At 36.6% G+C, this 17724-nt stretch overlaps 1 protein-coding gene across 3 annotated transcripts in view; it reads left to right on the top strand.

Annotated features, from left to right (window-relative positions):
* The window catches only part of LOC101958063 (WASH complex subunit 2), a 56719-nt gene that overhangs the window by 11622 nt on the left and 27373 nt on the right, over positions 1-17724 (top strand). For all 3 annotated transcript variants that reach the window (XM_021735764.3, XM_013364665.4, XM_013364664.4), the window contains exons 5-17: positions 178-351; positions 2481-2574; positions 3310-3368; positions 4662-4709; positions 7359-7466; positions 8005-8086; positions 8750-8809; positions 9564-9682; positions 10163-10220; positions 11350-11409; positions 11888-12061; positions 13843-13979; positions 15956-16042. In XM_021735764.3, the coding sequence (XP_021591439.2) occupies positions 178-351; positions 2481-2574; positions 3310-3368; positions 4662-4709; positions 7359-7466; positions 8005-8086; positions 8750-8809; positions 9564-9682; positions 10163-10220; positions 11350-11409; positions 11888-12061; positions 13843-13979; positions 15956-16042 (1260 nt within the window). The remainder of the gene's footprint in view (positions 1-177; positions 352-2480; positions 2575-3309; positions 3369-4661; positions 4710-7358; positions 7467-8004; positions 8087-8749; positions 8810-9563; positions 9683-10162; positions 10221-11349; positions 11410-11887; positions 12062-13842; positions 13980-15955; positions 16043-17724) is intronic.

Raw genomic sequence — 17724 nt, 5'->3', positions numbered from 1 at the left:
CCAGAAAGTTGCAAACTCGAAAGTTAAGGCATTGGTCAGAATCTTGAATTTTGTTAACATTTTTAATTTAGATTTTTATTTTTCACATGAGGCTAGGCTTTAGAGAACATTAACAGTATTTTTTTATGGTGATATAAATACATTAAACATTCACACTGAATAGTATTTTGTTTATAGGAGAAGACCAGGGAACAGAAAGAAGTAGATCTGATTCCTAAAGTCCAGGAGGCTGTGAATTATGGTTTGCAAGTATTGGACAGTGCATTTGAGCAGCTTGACATAAAAGCAGGCAACTCAGACTCTGAAGAAGATGATGCTAATGAACGGGTGGAACTGATCCTTGAACCTAAGGTAAAGACATTTGATTCAGGTATTTAATGTTGTACCACATTTACTGATATGACTTGGGGTCTTTACTTGGGCACAGGACTAGTATGACATAGACTCCATCTGTAGAAAGTGAGTGTGTTACTTACATTGAACTCATCAGAAAGACTTGCTTTAAAAACAAGCATTGATCACTTAAGAGGTAAAAGGCTGCTTGCCAGGGTGGGAGGTGCAAGCAAAGTGTGGCTCCTGCTCTAAGGTGCTCATTATGTTCTGGTGGGAAAGAGGAGGTATTTATGTGAGTACCCATCATAAGTGCTCTGAGAGGGTATTGACCTCTGACTGGGATGTTAAGGTGAAGATGAGATTTGAGTTGGGTTTTTTTTAAAAAAAACTTCAGAAGTTTTACTTATTTTTAATTGACAGAATTTTATATGTATTTATCTTGTACAACATATTGTTTTGAAGTATGTATATATTGTGGAATGACTTAATTGAGCTAATTAATTGACACATACCTCACATAGTAACCTTTTATACTAAGAACATCTAAAATATACACTCACAGTGATTTTCAAACAGAATACATTGTTTTTTTATAATTAATTTTTAAATTTTATTTATTCTAATTAGTTATATATGACAGCAGGATGCAATTCAATTCATATTATACAAAGAGAACACAATTTTTCATGTCTCTGATTGAACACAAAGTAGAGCCACACCATTCTTGTTTTCATACATGTACTTAGGGCAATGATGTCCATCTTATTCCACCATCTTTTCTTTTGAAAAGTGACATCTCAGTCTAGAGTGTTCCCTCCCTTGCCTTTGCTCTATCTAAATTTTGTCTCTTCCTCCCATGCTCTTCCCCACCCATTCCCATTATGAGTCGGCATCCTTGTGTCAGAGAAGACATTCAGCATTTTTTTTTTTTTGGGATTGGCTTACTTCACTTAGCATTTTATTTTCCAATTCCATTCATTTACATGCAAATGCCATGATTTTATTCTCTTTTAATGCTGAGTAATATTCCATTGTTTATATTTACCACATTTTCTTTCTCCATTCATCTACCGAAGGGTATCTAGGTTGGATCCACAATTTAGCTATTGTGAAACACAATACATTGTTATTAACTGTAGTTACCATGTTGTACCATGGATCTCTTGATCTCATTCCTCCTGTCATACTGAAATTTTGTTCTTTTGGATCAACATCTTCCCAATCCACTTTTCCAATAACCTTTAGGGCAGAGATGAGGTTTGAATTGAGGTTAGGACTGGGAGCCTCATTAGAAGTAGAGATTCTGTAGCTTGTGCTATGGATGACTGTAGATGAGTTCAAAGAGCATTTGGATTGCTTCTTGATTTGGGCTATTACAAGTAAATCCACTATGAGCATTACTGAACAGGCTTCCTCTAGTTTATTGCCTTACTCTTTTTTTCCTTGGATTGTTAAAGGAGATAATGTGGCAACACGAGTTACACAGTGGTATACAAAGTAGGTTGCCATATTGATTTTGAGAGAGTATTTGTGGCACTAAGTGCCTTATAAATTAAAATATAACATACATTTACATGTTTAAAGCGTTTTGACTTACCAGGACAGCTTTATACTGCTTTTGTACATAAAAAAACATACATCTTGAGAATCATAAGTAATAGCCCTAAATTTGGAAAGAAGCATGCTGAGCAAATAACCAAATGCAGAGGTGAGATTTGAATTGGAGTTCACATACACAAATGCATTTTTTTTTTTTTTTTTTTGGCTAACTAGAGAAGGAAGGCTAGGGTAGGACTCATCAGAGCTCCCCAGAAGTTTCTTTCCTTGGTCCTCCTTTTTCACATTTTACTATGAGATCGTATCCTTTTCCTCATTTGGTTACTGATGGTAAACTTTTTGCAGGGTTTTTCCATTTTGTTAATGAGGTGCTTGGGGAGGATTCAACTTTACTCGCCATCTTTACCTAGAATTTGACATTTTTAAAACCAGTGATTTTTCTTCTTTTCAAATTCTGCAGTGTTTCTTATTCTGTGCTTTTATTAGGCAGCTTGTTTGGGTTAGTCAGATGGAATTGGATGTCCAGTGAAACACTTGATTTTATTTTTCAATGTAAGTGTTTAATGGCTGTTCCCTTTCACTTCTTGTAGGATCTATATATTGATCGTCCTTTACCCTATCTCATTGGGTCAAAGCTGTTCATGGAGCAGGAAGATGTAGGACTTGGAGAGCTATCTAGTGAAGGTACTTTTCTTCACCAAATAGTCTTGTTACTTTTAACATTTGTATCTTTTAATTTTAAAATAATTTGAGAGCTTACATTAATATTGTAAGAATAGTGCAGAGAACTCACATATATGCCCTTTTCCCAGGTTTGTCAGTTAACATTTTGCCACATTTGTTTGATCTTGCTCTCTCTCTCTCTCTATATATATATATATCCACTTTTTTTTTTTTTCCTGAACCTACTAGAGACATTGTGCCCTATTACTCCTAAATGTTTCTCTCTGTTTTCTGAGTACAAGGACATTCTTTTATATAGTTCTAGTAAAATGACCAAAATCAGGAAGTTTTATTGAACATAATACTGTTACCTAATCTTCAGTCATAGTTAGATTTTGCCATTTGTCCATTGATATCTTTTACCATCTTTTTCTGGTCCAGACCTCAATCCAGGATCCCCTACAGCATTTAGTTGTCAAATCTGTCTAGTCATCTTTTAGTCTGATACATTTGCTCAGCTTTCTTTGCTTTTCATGACCTTGACACCTTTGAAGAATACCAGTCAGTTTATGAATATTTTTTTTCTTTTTTGTGGTTCGATATTTTGAGACTATACACATTTTCTATTCTTAATGTAATAAAGATAATTTTAATTCAGTTAGTTGGTATAGATAGCTTTCATGCTATTGTTTGTGATATTGAGGAAGGACATTTTCTTATGCATGTTAGTGCTAACCCTTATCTTCTTCTCAACAGAGGGTTCTATAGGCAGCGATCGTGGCAGTATTGTAGACAGTGAAGAAGAGAAAGAAGAGGTAAGGACTGTTTGCTATGATTGGGTCACGGTAAGCATGAAACTTAGAATGTGCTCAGCCAGCTAAGTACAAAACATTTTTGTGAATTGGTGGTGATTTGCTTTTTGTGTGTTTGTTTGTTTTGTTCTTTTTTTGTGACTAGTTTGGCTATGCTTGCCTACACTGGTCTCAAACCCCTTTGCAAATGATTTTTCTGCCTCAGCCTCCTGAGTATCTGGTACTGTAGGTGTGTACCACCATGCCTGGCCATACTCTGAAGTTTTATCCTTGATGTTAGATTTTCTTTTTGTCTTGTGTTAGAAACAGCACTGCTTGAATTTCTTTTACCCTTACTTTCCCTCCCACCTTGCCAAATCCCTTTTCTTCCCATTTATCTTGAGGAGGCAGCTTAGATATTTTGGTGAAATCTCCACTTATGATAAAGTCTTCGAATGTATTTTTTTCTGTATAATCCTAGCAGAAAAAAAAAATCTACATTTAACATGTTTTAACTACAAAACTTTCTAGATGAGAGGATGCTTTAAAGCATTCTCTAGTATTTTTGTATTTATAGCATGTAGTCTGACTCTCTGATCTAGTGTCTAGAGTCTTGAGTTATTCTTAGATGGAGTATTCATTATTACAAAGGGCGAGAAACTTTGAAGGATGGTCCTTAGTATCAGATTTCCAAAAGGACACCATTTAGTGTGCACATTCTTGTCCTCTCATCCATACTGCCTTCTCTAGTCTCCCTCCCAACCATCCTTCCTTCAGCCTTCCAAACAAAAAACCTAGCAGTAAGAAGTGACTTTTCTTTAAGCAGCCTTGCTACAATAGATAGTTATTCACTGAATCTTTTTTTTTTTTTTTTTAACCTGTTGATACAGCTCTTTACTAAATTGTTTATGTTCCCTTCTTGGTCCTGATGAAGTAGTTATTCTACCTAGAGGGAGTATAGAAAGTTGATCCAAAATGTAAAATAACACACTAGCTTTTGAAAATTTAGTCAATTAAATGTGTAGCTCTTACTTTGAATCCAAAGGTTAGAATGTAAAGTACAGATGCCAAGAACAAATGTTTAGAGGTGTTTCACTGGACCACAAAAATTACATTAGCTAATAGGACCTTTCATAATAATTGTCAACTATCCACCTTATTTGCATCTTGATACTTAAGGTGGCAAGTAGTCAGTATGAGAGATTGAGTGTCAGAGCTTTTCCTCTGCTAAACTTTCCCCAGTCTTTGATCTAAAATCATTTCTGTGCTTCTAAGTAAAGCCTTTGTAACCAACAAAGTTATTTTCCCCCCCACTAGGAGTCCGATGATGATTTTGCCAATCATAGTGACAATGATCAAAACCAGGTAAGGCTCATGTATTGAAGTGACTTTATTTCTGTTTTTTTCATAATTCTTTTATTGGTGCACTGTGATTATTTGTAATGGTGGGATATTTATACATCTGATGGTATTTACTTCTAAATTTTAATTGAAGTGTTGCGTATATATTAAAATTACTTTTGAAACATTTATGACAAAGTGAGGGTTTTTTTCATGTTTTACAACTAATTTTCCTTTGTATTTATGCTAACTACTCTCTTTGTATTTTTTCACAATTTTGCTTTATGATTTCATTTTCCTTAAGAAAAAAAAAAGAAATTTTGAAAAAGATCCTATAAAAAGAATACCCCATTATCCAAACTGAACTATGAGTCCTCTTCTCATTTTAAAATTTTTTTAGAGAATTTTTAATATTTATTTTTTAGTTTTCAGTGGACACAACATCTTTGTTTGTGGTACTGAGGATTGAACCCAGGCTGCACACATTACAGGCGAGCATGCTACCGCTTGAACCACATCCCAAGCCCTCATTTTAAAATCTTGAGACATTAATGATCACAAGATGAATATAATCTTTCCTACTGTCTTAGCAAGTTATCTTAATTTTTGTTTATCTATCAAAGGGCATGTTCTTTTTGTAACATGCATATTTTATTCTTTGTTCTTTTATGTCAATATGTTTTCCTTGTCAGATTTTTGTGGGGAGTACCAGGGATTGAACTCAGGGGCCCTCCACCACTGAGCCACATCCCCAGACCTATTTTGTGTTTTATTTAGAGCAGGATCCCACTGAATTGCTTAGTGCCCACTTTTGCTGAGGCTGACTTTGAACTCCTGATCCTCCTGCCTCAACCTCCCAAATTGCTGGGATTACAGGCATGCACCTCCGTGCCCGGCTTTTCCTTGTCATTTTGAATAGTCTTTGTAATTTGCTTTGTAAACTTACTTGTGTGTAAGTGTGTGTGTTTGTGTTTTCCAGTAGTGGGGATTGAACTTCACACATATACATATCTCTCTACTACTAAACTATATCTCTAGCCTCTTCTATGTCTTTAAACATGCTGATATGTAGTAGTAAGGGGAATCTTTTTTTTAAAATTTTTTTTAAATACACGACAGCAGAATGCATTACAATTCTTATTACACACATAGAGCACAATTTTTCATATCTTTGTATATAAAGTATGTTCATGCCAATTCATATCTTTATACATGTACTTTTTTTTGCATTACAATTCTTATTACACATATACCACAGTTTTTCATATCTCTGTATGTAAAGTAGGTTGACACCTGGTAATGAAGTTGTCAATCTAATGAAGCATTTTGTACTTTTTGATTGGTACTTCTATTTTCCAGGTTGTATTCAGAAATATGGTTGGTCTCTGTAGTTTTAATAAGCAGTCTAATGTCAGAAGATACTTTTTTTTCTATGAAATTTGCTGTTAATATTTATAAATACAAACAGTTTTTCAAACAGTACAATACAGTGTTTAAAAAACACTGAATTCCCATCTGTTTTTATTGAGTTAGACTGGTTTTGTGTGCCATAGCTAACCTCACGGTTTTAAGGATTAAATTAGGTAATAAAATCCTTTTGGCATAGTGCTGACAATTCTCTTAGTGACTTAAACAGTAAAAGAAAACAACAACAACAAAAAAACCTTTTAAAGATTGTACAAATTAGACATACTAGGTACCTTTAGAAAAATTAAAAATTAGAATTCAACAAATAAGGTTGTATTTAAGCCCACCATCATTGTCTTCTTATACTCCTCAGAGGCAGCTGATATTATGATCTGGCAGTGTGCCTTTCTAAGTCTTTTCCATTGCTTTTATAATGGAATGTGTTCTGCAAATACATTTGAATTCTTAGAAATTATACAGTACAGTGGGGCAGGGTATTAGGCTAGATTTGTCATTCTCTTTTTTACTTGGTCTACTTGGATGGCTCTTTAGTTATAGTTTATTTCTTTTTACTATTACCTGGTGTTTTTATTAAAATAAGACATTGTTTTATTTATTTCTCTTGTGATGAACTTCTTGAATATTTCGTATTTCAGTTGTATATTCTTGCTATTACATCCTTATTGAAAGAATAAGTTCTAGCTAGGCATGTTGGCACACACCTGTAATTAATCCCAGCTACTCAGCAGGTAGAAGGATAGCAAGTTCAAGGTATGCCTGGGTATCTTAGTGAAATAAATTAAAATATCATAAAATAAATTAAAATGCTGGGGGGATGTAGCTTAGTGGAAAAGTGTCCCTGGATTTAATTCCCAGTATTATCCCCCGCAAAAAAGTAATTTCTTTGTTTGTATTCTAATTAATTCTTGTGTATTATTTGTTCTGCCACATATACTTTCTGCTTCATTGTTTGTTTGCTACGTTGCTATCATTGTTATCAATATATCTATTAGTTATTCCCTTTGTGAAGGGAGAAATGCAAAACTAAGTGACAGTATCTCTCTCCCTTTTTTTTTTCAATGTTTTTAGTTGTAGGTGGACACAGTTCCTTTATTTGTTTATATGTGATGCTGAGGATTGAACTGAGGGTCCCACACGTACTAGGCGAGTGCTCTAAGGCTGAGCCACAACCCTAGCCAGGAGAATATCTCTTTTTGAGCCTGATGATTTGTGACTAATAGTTCAAATCTGGTGTTTTACACTCAGCACACTGCACAAATGAGTGATGAAGAGGAAGAGGAGGATGGTGACCTTTTTGCTGACTCTGAGAAGGAAGAGGAAGATATTGAAGATATTGAAGAAAATACTAGACTAGTAAGAAAGACTGTAGCTGCTGTCACTTGGCCAGATTTTAGAAATGGTGCCCATGACTCAGTCCTTGTCTACTCACTTACATTTGTAGTCATCTTTTGTGTCATATTTGTAATTGCATTTACACTTTGGTGAAAACAATGGTGAACATCCCCACCTGCCATACAATTGTCATCTTCTTTCAATGTTACAATTTTACAGCTCAGATCATTCAGAATACATTCAGTTCTATAGTTTTAAGACTTAAAGCTCTTTCCTCACCTACCAAGCACCTTATGATAATTTTCTTGTTTAGATTTTTCAGGTATTAAAGTGTGCTAGTAAAAAAGTAAGGTAACAAAGAGCACATATCTCCTTTTGAAGGAACACTATTATGAATCACGTTCTTTGCATTATCTCCATAGTGTTCATATGTTTAAATTCATCTAGTTAAACTATTTTCTTTGATACAGTTTCTTTGCAAGTGTTGATATGTATAATTTTGTGGTGACCAAAAGTTATCTATTATAAGAGTAATTCTTTTGTTCTCTTCTGTCCATAGAAAAGACCTACGTCATTTGCCGATGAGCTGGCAGCTAGGATCAAAGGGGATGCCTCTAACCGACTAGAAGAGGAGCAAATAGGTGAGCCTCAGAGGATAGTTAATGGGGCTGGTAAATAATGTATGGGAACCTCTGCTGACTTTACTGAGGGTGGAGTTCCCTTTCAAATTACACTGTAGTTCTTATTCTGTGTTTGATTCATAGACCGCTTTTGATAATGGAACACTGTGAACCCTGGAAGAAAAATGAATATGTCCATTTGTATATAAGATTTTACATGCAATTCCAGGGAATTAATGGGTACTCCAGAGGACTGTGAGCACTAGATTGAGTTCCTGACTAAATGTTTACTCCAATGTATTGACTAAATAAGAAAACACACTATGTAGTATATTGTAGTTATTTAATAGGATAGATATCAGAATGATTTCTTGAAAAAGTACAGTCCTGATATGAAGATGATCTTGGCATATAAGCAGCAACCTTTTGACATACAAAGATGACTCTCTTGAATGCCTTCTATTTGTAAGGCATTGGGTTAAGTGCTCCGTTGGAGCTGAGATATGAAGTTGAATGTCTGTCTTTAGCCTGAGTCATGAGGATGACAGACATATAGACAATCAGAAAGAGAGAGAGAGAGAGAGAGAGAGTGAATATCATATAGTAAGTAGAGAGAAAAAATACACAAAAACTAAGGATGGACTATGTCTTATTAAAACAGAAATATTCAAATCTTATCCATAGGAGAAGCAAAATCCCGGAAGACATTAAAAGAGAAGAAGGAAAGGAGAACACCTTCGGATGGTAGGCCTTTCCCCTCATTTTGATTATTTAAGGAGCCTTTTTGACTCAGGAATATTGTTTATATATCATTTATAAAGTGTTGCTTTAGATGCTGACAAGTGAACTCTTTTTCAAAACTACTTGGGCCTGGGGTTGTGGCTCAGCAGTAGAACTACGCTCACCTAGCATGTGTTAAAAAATATTAAAAACAAAACCCAAAAACAATCAAAGATCATGTTTTGGGGTCCTGGGGTGAGGGGTGGATGTGGAGCAAAATGTCTGTAAACATTTGAATTATTAAATTTTTATAGAGGCCATTACCTGACTGTTTGCTAGCATTTTCAGTAAAGACTATAGCAGGCCCTTTTGTATTTTATAGTAATGTCCATTATGTATATTCATCTTGTTGCTATGTCCATCTGTAGATCTCTTTCTTCAGCCTACTTCTCCCCTAGATTTTTGGGGAGATGGGTCTTGAATGTGACAATTGAGCTGTGTTCTCACTTCAAAGTAAATGTGTCTAGGAGGATTCCTGAAGAATTGACTGTGCTCTGGACATTTACCAACTTGAGAATGAGAGCCCCAAGACCCTTTTGAGGGACTCAGTGAACTGTTTAATAGGTTTTTGTATGAAATCTGCAAGTGTGCCTTCAGGTGCTCCTTGCTAGAGATGATTAAATTCCATTCCAGTGTTGTGGATGTTGTAGAGGTAGCCCCAGGACTTTGGGTTCCAAACACACTTTAACTCTTGTTGCATAACATTTCTGCTTGCTAGATGAAGAAGATAACTTTTTTGCACCCCCCAAGTTGACAGATGAAGACTTTTCACCATTTGGTTCTAGAGGCGGACTGTTCAGTGGAGGACAAGGACTTTTTGATGATGATGATGAAGAGGTGAGTTGATGATGATGATGAGGAGGAGGTTTGTGAGCAGTACTCAGTTATGTTTCCTATAGCTGTTTGTCATGGGTTCATAAGAAAGAAATATAGGAGAAAAATAGCTTTTTATTTGGAAGTTCCTTCTATTTTCCTATTTTGGGACATATTTCAGAATCATAGAGTGAGAAATACTATTTCCTGCTGTCCTTTGGTAGGCGAGGAGAGAATGTGAGAGTGAGTGTTAATAGTGAAGGATTTACTTGGTCAGATAGGTGATTATTTCTTACCTTATTTGATCTTTGTATTTAATTCCTAAGCAGGCCCAAATTACATAAGGTTCTATTTTGCAATAGTCTTCACTTGATGACGGATTTTCTGTCAGAACAGTACATATATAGCTTTGAATTACAGGGTACTTTTCCTTAGAAATCTTTAAATGCAGCTATATTTACCTTTACATTTTTAAATTCTTTGTCACATACCTACTACAACTAGAGTGACCTCTTCAGGGAAGCCCCCCGTGATCAGCAACCTCAAGCCCCCATTAATGAAGGTAAGCTGGGGTTGGACCTACTCTGCATTTTCTTTGTGGGGTTTTACAACTGTTTCTTTCCTGTAAGGAGATGAAATGCCCCAAGTTGTTTCTTTGTTGAGCTGAAAGCTGTTGTTTTTTTCTTGGCCCAGTTGAAAACAGTTTGATTTCACTCATTCATGTCTTAGAAAAAACATTACATCTATAAACTAAAATGCAGATTTGCCTCTTTTTTGGGAGAGAATTCACAAAAAGGAAAAGTACTCTGTAGTAGTGTTTATGATATCTTTAATTTAAAGAAGTTAAATTCAAAGAAGCACTTTTAATATTCTGCATATAAGTTGGCCATCAATAATTCCCCAGCTCTTGTGCATCAGAATCATCTGTGTAGAGGAGTGGGTTTCTTTCTTTCTTTCTTTCTTTTTTTTTTTTTTTTTTTTTTTTTAATACTGGAGATTGAACCCAGGCCTCCTCATGCTGGACAAGTGTTCTAATACTGAGCTGTATCCCCAGCCCATGTTTCAAGTTTTTGAAAAGTTTATATATATATATTTTTTGTAAACCTGCAGTTTTATTAGATTTGAGGTAGTTCTTGGGAATTAGTTGTTTTAAGCAACTTGATCTTCCAGACAACATTTCCTCAGGGTTGCAATCCTCCCTATATGTATTGGGACATCAGCTCACTGTCCTTTGGGTTCTGTTTTCCACCTTTTGTCTCCTAATGACTGGCTTATGTCATTTTCTTCTTTGCTGTTATTGTCTTCACTTTTTTTCATTGATGTCTCACACTTTGTACTATTCCTTTTTACTTGTTCAGCTCATCAAGTTGGAATAGAGTTAGAATTATTTTACGGGACCTGGTTGCTTTGTCCCTGCCTCCCCTAGTTGTCCCCACTACTGCTGTTTGACTGTAGTCATATGACCTTCCCCAGAAATTACAGCTGGACTATATCAATCCTCAGGGAGAACTCTTGGCATTGTTAGAGAACAAAAATACCCAAGAATTTTTAAATGGTTTACTTATGAAAAATTAGTTTCAACAGGTTTCCTATTTAGGTATGTGTCATGTTGAGCATGATTTGGGAAAGGTGAGTTTAACAGTTAGGAAAGTTATTTTCTTTGTGAAGTGATTGTCCCTTTCTTTATCTAGAGTCTTCATCCACCAAACCTGGAAAGAAAATCCCAGCAGGAGCTGTGTCTGTGTTTTTAGGTAACATGGTGTTTGTTTTTTAAATAAGTATACAATTAATGTTTTGTCATTTTTTTTAAGCTGTAATTTTCTGGGGCATGACTGGAGAATAAGAGGTACCTGGAAGCTTCAGAGGGCATTGAACAGCATGTTGAAAGAGGTTGTTTTCTGACATTAGCTCATATTCTCTTAGAATCAGTTGCCTGGGGCATTGAGGGGATAGCTCAGTGGTAGAGTGCTTGCATAGCATGCACATGATCCTGAGCACCACACCAAAACAACAAAAACAAAACAATCTGTGGCCTTGGACTTTTTTGTGTGTTTGCCCAGGTCATTCTGCATTGTGGTATGATCCCAAGCAGTAAGAAATAGAGGTTATTTGTCTTTGTTTATGTTTTGTGTATAAACTGAAGCTAATACTTCTTGGTAGATAGTATTGGTTTTTTTCAGGAGGCTCCCCTAGCTCTCAATTGTGGCTGTCTTGTCTTTCCACCCCCAGGGGACACTGATGTATTTGGGGCCCCCTCTGCTCCATCACTGAAGGAGTCCCAGAAACCTGAGCAGCCCATTCCCGGGAAGACCTCATACCTCCCAGCTCCTGCTGGCCTCTTCGATGATGATGATGATGAAGATGACTTTTTTGCAGCATCCTGCAGCAAACCTTCCAAGACAGGTACCTGTTTCTGAAGTTAGAAAAAGAATGTTGACCTAAAAAGGACATAGCTCCCAAGTTCTGTGTGTCTTCAGTTCCAGAATCTCTTCTCAAGCGTTTTTGTGATTGTCTCATCTATACTTAAAAAAGTTGTGCAAACTTGGAGGTCTCTGTTTAATGGACCAATATTTTCTGCTCCAGAAACTAATTATTGTCCTCCTTATTCAGAGCTGAAATCTTTTCCCCTATAATTTCTGCTAAAAAATTATGATTCTGACCTTTGGAATTACTAAGTTTTAATTATATGTTCTTCCAGCAACCTTTAGTAAATTATGTGAACAGAGTATTGTACACTAGTCATTTAGTCCCAGTTTCTCTTCTCTGCTAAAAACTCAAGTATCCAAGAATAACAGGACTTTAGCTCTTTGTCTACTTTGGTTCTCCCTTTTCTTCTTCCAGATTTAAATAAGTGTGTTCATAAAGTCTTTCCTCTTAAGGTGTTTGTTCTTTAATGTACAGATTAATCTCCCAGGGGCTTTTGTTAAAGTGAAGGTTTTGAATGAATGTGTCTTAAGATGGGGCCTGAGAGAATCTACATTTCCAACAAGTTCCCTGGTAGGCAGAGTTCACTACTCTGTAGGTCACACTTGGAGGAGCAGGATTCAATGGCTTTGCCAGAAAAGAAGGATGACTAAGTTGTACATACTTTTAACAATTTGAAAAAAGAAAGGGTGGTCTAAGGAACAGATGAGTTCAGAATGTATTTTGAAGCAGACCATCTGGACTAACTCTCCTTTTCCAGTGTTAGGTGTAGGAAGTAGGGATAGAAGCAAAAACATGAGGAGAAATGATAGTCTAGCTCTTTTAGAAAGAGTGCAGGCAGGTGCATAACACACCCAGACCCATAGCCTGAAATGACAGTTAATGAAAAGACAATAGTCTGAGGTCCCTCACTCAGTGGACATCTTTGAGAACTGGTTTGGCATCACAAAAAAGTTGTTGCCACATTCCTTAACAGATGACTGTCAGGACACTCATGAGTCAGTACCCTCATTTCAGTGACCCATGCCTCATTCAGTGCAACAGTGCTCATGGGAATGAAAGGTTGGAAACCACCCAGTAGTGTAAGCTGTGGTTGTTCCGTTAAGTGGAGTTCAGAGAACAAGGTTTGTACATGTGGGCTTGGGAAGATTTTCTAGGTACATTAAGTGGCAGAAGGTAGGGCACATTGCTCAGATTGTCTTATAATTCATTTATAGTCTTGTTAGTATCTAAAATTATTATATTAACTTTTGGGAATTTAGCAGCACATATTCCAAACTATTTCTGATGTCTGTCTTGTTTGGGTGGGCAGGTAGAATTCCGCGGCATTTCAGGGTTTTTTTTTTTTATCTGTTTCTGTATAGTTGTATTTTTAAAAAGTAGATTCTTAGAATGGTGTGGACGTGGTGACTTATTTAAATGATGTTCCTTTCTTCAGGCTTCTCTTTTAGATGGTTAAATTATCTGCCCAGGGTTTCATTTGTGCTACTGTTGTGCTCTTTGAGAAATTCCAAGGCAATGGGACTGGGGTGGTAGCTCAGTGGTGGAGCACTTCCCTAGCAAAAAAACAAAAACAAAAACAAAAGAGAGATGGGTGCGGGGGGAAGATGAAGAAAATTACCAAGGTATAACTACATATAAGAAATAGCATGACATTTTTGTATATCCTTTGAAGGGAAAGACTTTTTTTTTTAATTTGTGAATATTATGATAGGATTTTGATGCTAGTGTCATTTTATGCTGTGGTATCTTTTTTAAAGAAAAAGTCAAATCCACCAAATCCACTGCCAGTATCTTCGATGATGAAGAAGGAGAACTGTTCAAAGAAAAAGCAGAAGCTTTGCCAGAAGCTACTGTGAATCAGACAGATGAAAACAAAGCAAGGGCAGAAAAAACGGTGAGCAGGAGGGAAAATAAGGAATGTTGATCTGAGACAGTTTACTAATTCATCTGAAGCCCAGAGGGAAATATTATTCCCTTTTATGTTTGTAGTTGAAGCAGTTTGAAGAATTAGAGCACCCACATACCTACAATTGTTAGGATTTTGCCCAATATTATATGCATCTGAACCTTTCTATACAGTTTTTTCCTGAACTGCTTTTAAGTAGGTTATAGTCATTATGACATTTTACCCCTAAATATAAAACATCTCTTTAAAGGATTTCTGTGTAATAAAAAGCCATTAACAGTTATGAGATTAATATAAGTGCTTTAGTGGAATATAATATCTAGTCTACATTCTGATTTGTCCCAACATGTCTTTGTAAAATCACACCTGACAAAAATAAGAATAACTGACGTGAAATTCTCTTACGTGTAGTCCATATTCTAATTCTTTTTCTTGTCTGAAAAATGTTTTTTTTAAAAAGCACTTTTTTTTTTTTTAAACAAAATTAAAGCAATGCCTCCTATGTTTTTCTTTTTTTATGGCCAGCCAGTTGTCTTGTTGAATGTATAATAGTGTGAATTTCCCTGATCATTTTACTTTGATTAAATAAGGTGTAGATTTGCCTTTTTGGCAAAAATATAGGCAGGCAAAGTGTCTGCTGCCTTACCTCCCAAGACGCCTCGAGACTATTGTGGTCTTTGTGACAGTTTGTTTGATCACGTGGTGATCACTTGGTGATTTGTTTCATCACTGGGGATTTCAGGCATACATCCAGGAGTGGTGATGTATGCCTGTAATCCCAGAAGCTCTGGAGGCTGAGGCAGGAGGATGGCAAGTTCAAAGTTAGCCTCAGCAACTTGGTGAGGCCCTAAGCAACTCAGTGAGACCCTGTCACTGAATATAATACAAAAAAGGGTTGGGGATGTGGCTCAGTTGTTAAATGCCCCTGGGTTTAATCCTCAGTACCTAAATAAATAAATAAATAAAGGTGCTAACCACACTGCTCCACTGGAAAGGTGCCTTCATTTCTTCTATCATTAATAGACTGATGTCTAAGTGATGTTTCAACACTATGAATCTCCTGTTTTCTACCAGCCTTGCATGCAGTGGTTTTAATATCCACTGGTGATTTTTTCCTGAACCATTTATTCTGTAAGGAATATGAAAAAATGTCTAATTCTGCATTTCATTTATCCTTACTATCTGACATTCTTTCGAATAGAAGTTTCTCCTCATCCTTCCCCCCACTTTTAGTGTTATTTTGGGAGTGGGTATACTTTATTCCACATGTTATTGCCCACTCCCATCATCGTCATTTTTGTTGATTCTCAAATTGACCTGTGTCTGGCCGGTGACTGCATCCTCATCAGTCTTGAAGCTCCTTTAGCTGCTTCCTTCTCCCACTGTGCTGCACAGCTTGCATCCCCACGTTTCCTAAGTCATCTCAGTGTGTTATGACCTTACTATGAAACCTGACTTCTCTTGCTGCCACCAGAGTCCCAGCATTCAGAACATGGTGGCCCCTTGGGTAGCCTGCCTTTCTAGGTATCTCTGATTGCACATGTCCCCTCTGTGAATTGCATGGCATGGAAAGTGTGTCCTGCTCCCTGCTGCATCAGATATGCTTTTTGCTCTATCTTGCTTTTCGCAGTGTACTCTGTCTGGAATGCTCTTGCTTATACTGTCTCACTGTGCCTGGGCCTTGTTCATTTTGGGAATTTACTTTCTCAAGGAATTGTTTCTTTCCTCTTTCCTAACTTAAACTAATTTTTAAATTATTTTGCTTGAAATTTCTCTCTTTGTATTACTTGTGTGAACTTTGTACACACCCAAAGTCCACAGCATCTTTATTCCCAAGGTTCATGACTTGGTGCCTTCTCATAGAAGAGATTTAGTATGTTTTCTGAATGAATGATGAGGTAAACTCTAATTTTCAGGCATGTTACTTACTAATCCTCATTTTTTCTTTTTTTTCCCTCACAAAGGTTACAGTACCTTCTAGCAAAAATCTCAAGTTCTTGTCAGAAACAAAGACTCAGAAAGGTTTATTTTCGGATGAGGAGGACTCTGAGGTATGGAATTCTCTTACTTGATCATGTGTGAATGTGAGATTAGAAATTGTTTCCAAATTAGTCTTTACTTTCTTTTAAATTTGTTCTTTTTAGTTATACATGATAGTAGAATGTATTTTGACATATCATACATACATGGAGTATAACCTCCCATTTTTGTGGAGTTACTGGTCCTGTATTCATACATAGGTGTAGGAAAGTTATGTCCAGTTCATTCTACTGTCTTTCCCAGTCCTAACCTCCTTACCTTTCCCCCTTCCCCGCTGTCCAGTCCTTCTGGACAACCCCCTACCCCTCCCTATCCCCCACCCCTGCCTATTGTGAGTCAGCATTCACATATCAGAGAGAACATCCAACTTTTGGTTTTTTGGGATTGGTTTATTTTATTTAGCACGATAGTCTCCAGTTCCATTCACTTACCAGCAAATGCCATAATTTCATTCTTCTTTATGGCTGAGTAATATTCCATTGTGAATGTGTACCACATTTTCTTTATCCATTCATCTGTTGAAGGGCACCTAGGATGGTTCCATAGCTTAGCTATTGTGAATTGAGCCGCTATAAACGTTGATGTGGCCATGTCACTATAGTATTCTGATTTTAAGTCCTTTTGGGTATAAACCTAGGAGTGGGATAACTGGGTCAAATGGTGGTTCCATTCTGAGTTTTCTGAGGCATCTCCATACTGCTTTCCAGAGTGGTTACTCCGATTTGCAGTCTCACTAGCAATGTATGAGCATACCCATTTCCCTATACCCTCGCCAACATTTGTTGTTACTTGTATTCTTGATACTTGCCATTTTGACTGGAGTGAGATGAAATTTCAGTGTAGTTTTAATTTTTATTTGTCTAATTGCTAGTGATATTGAATATTTTTTTTCATATGTTTGTTGACTGATCATATTTTTTGTTGTTGTTCAGTTCCTTGAGGCATAGGACTTTAATAGTTCACTTCTTTCTTTGAAACAAATGTCTTAAAAATACATGGTCCTTAGAAAGCAGTATGTATGCAATGCTTCTTACTTTAGGTATTAAATCCATTTCATCTATTGGGAGAACTGTCTTAGGATGCTCTGATTTTAGGCTGTTTTTTTTTTTGGTATACATCCTAAGGCATTCTTAGCAGAATGGAAAGCAATCTGCTGCTTCCTTTTTTGATAGTCTTGCTAACTGGATAGTGGGGTCGATGCTATAGAGACATGTATTTGGTCTTCTTATGGCTAGTCACAAGTTGTGGGTAGCCTTGGTCCCTGTGGGCTGTCAGAAGCTGCACTGCTTTTTCTGACTCCCTCACACCTAGTCCTTTCAGAAGTGATTTTGGGCTGACCTTTTGGGATGGAGACCCATACAAGAATATAAAGGGAAGTAGTAAGTTCCCTTCACAGAAAAATATATGGACATGGCAGAAATTTACATGTAATTTCAAGAAACTGTGGACTCTAGGTCCAGCTCTCAAGGTTAGATTTTGTGCTCAAAGCCAGGATGAATACATAACTCTTTGGAGGTGGACTGATTGCGCTTGATGTAAATAACACCTTTGAGATTTGCATTTCATTGAAGGCTCATGCACAGAGATAGGAATTAGCTAAAGTCTAGGTTAGCCAGATTTCTAGCCATCAAGAAACCATGCAGGAGGGCCCACACTCTGAGTTACTCCATGTTTGTCACCCATTGGGGCTATA

The sequence above is a fragment of the Ictidomys tridecemlineatus genome, chromosome 1 (genome assembly GCF_052094955.1).
Source record: "Ictidomys tridecemlineatus isolate mIctTri1 chromosome 1, mIctTri1.hap1, whole genome shotgun sequence".
NCBI lineage: Eukaryota > Metazoa > Chordata > Mammalia > Rodentia > Sciuridae > Ictidomys > Ictidomys tridecemlineatus.
The sequence above is the reverse complement of the archived record's forward strand: the minus strand, read 5'-3'. Positions and strand labels throughout refer to the sequence as shown.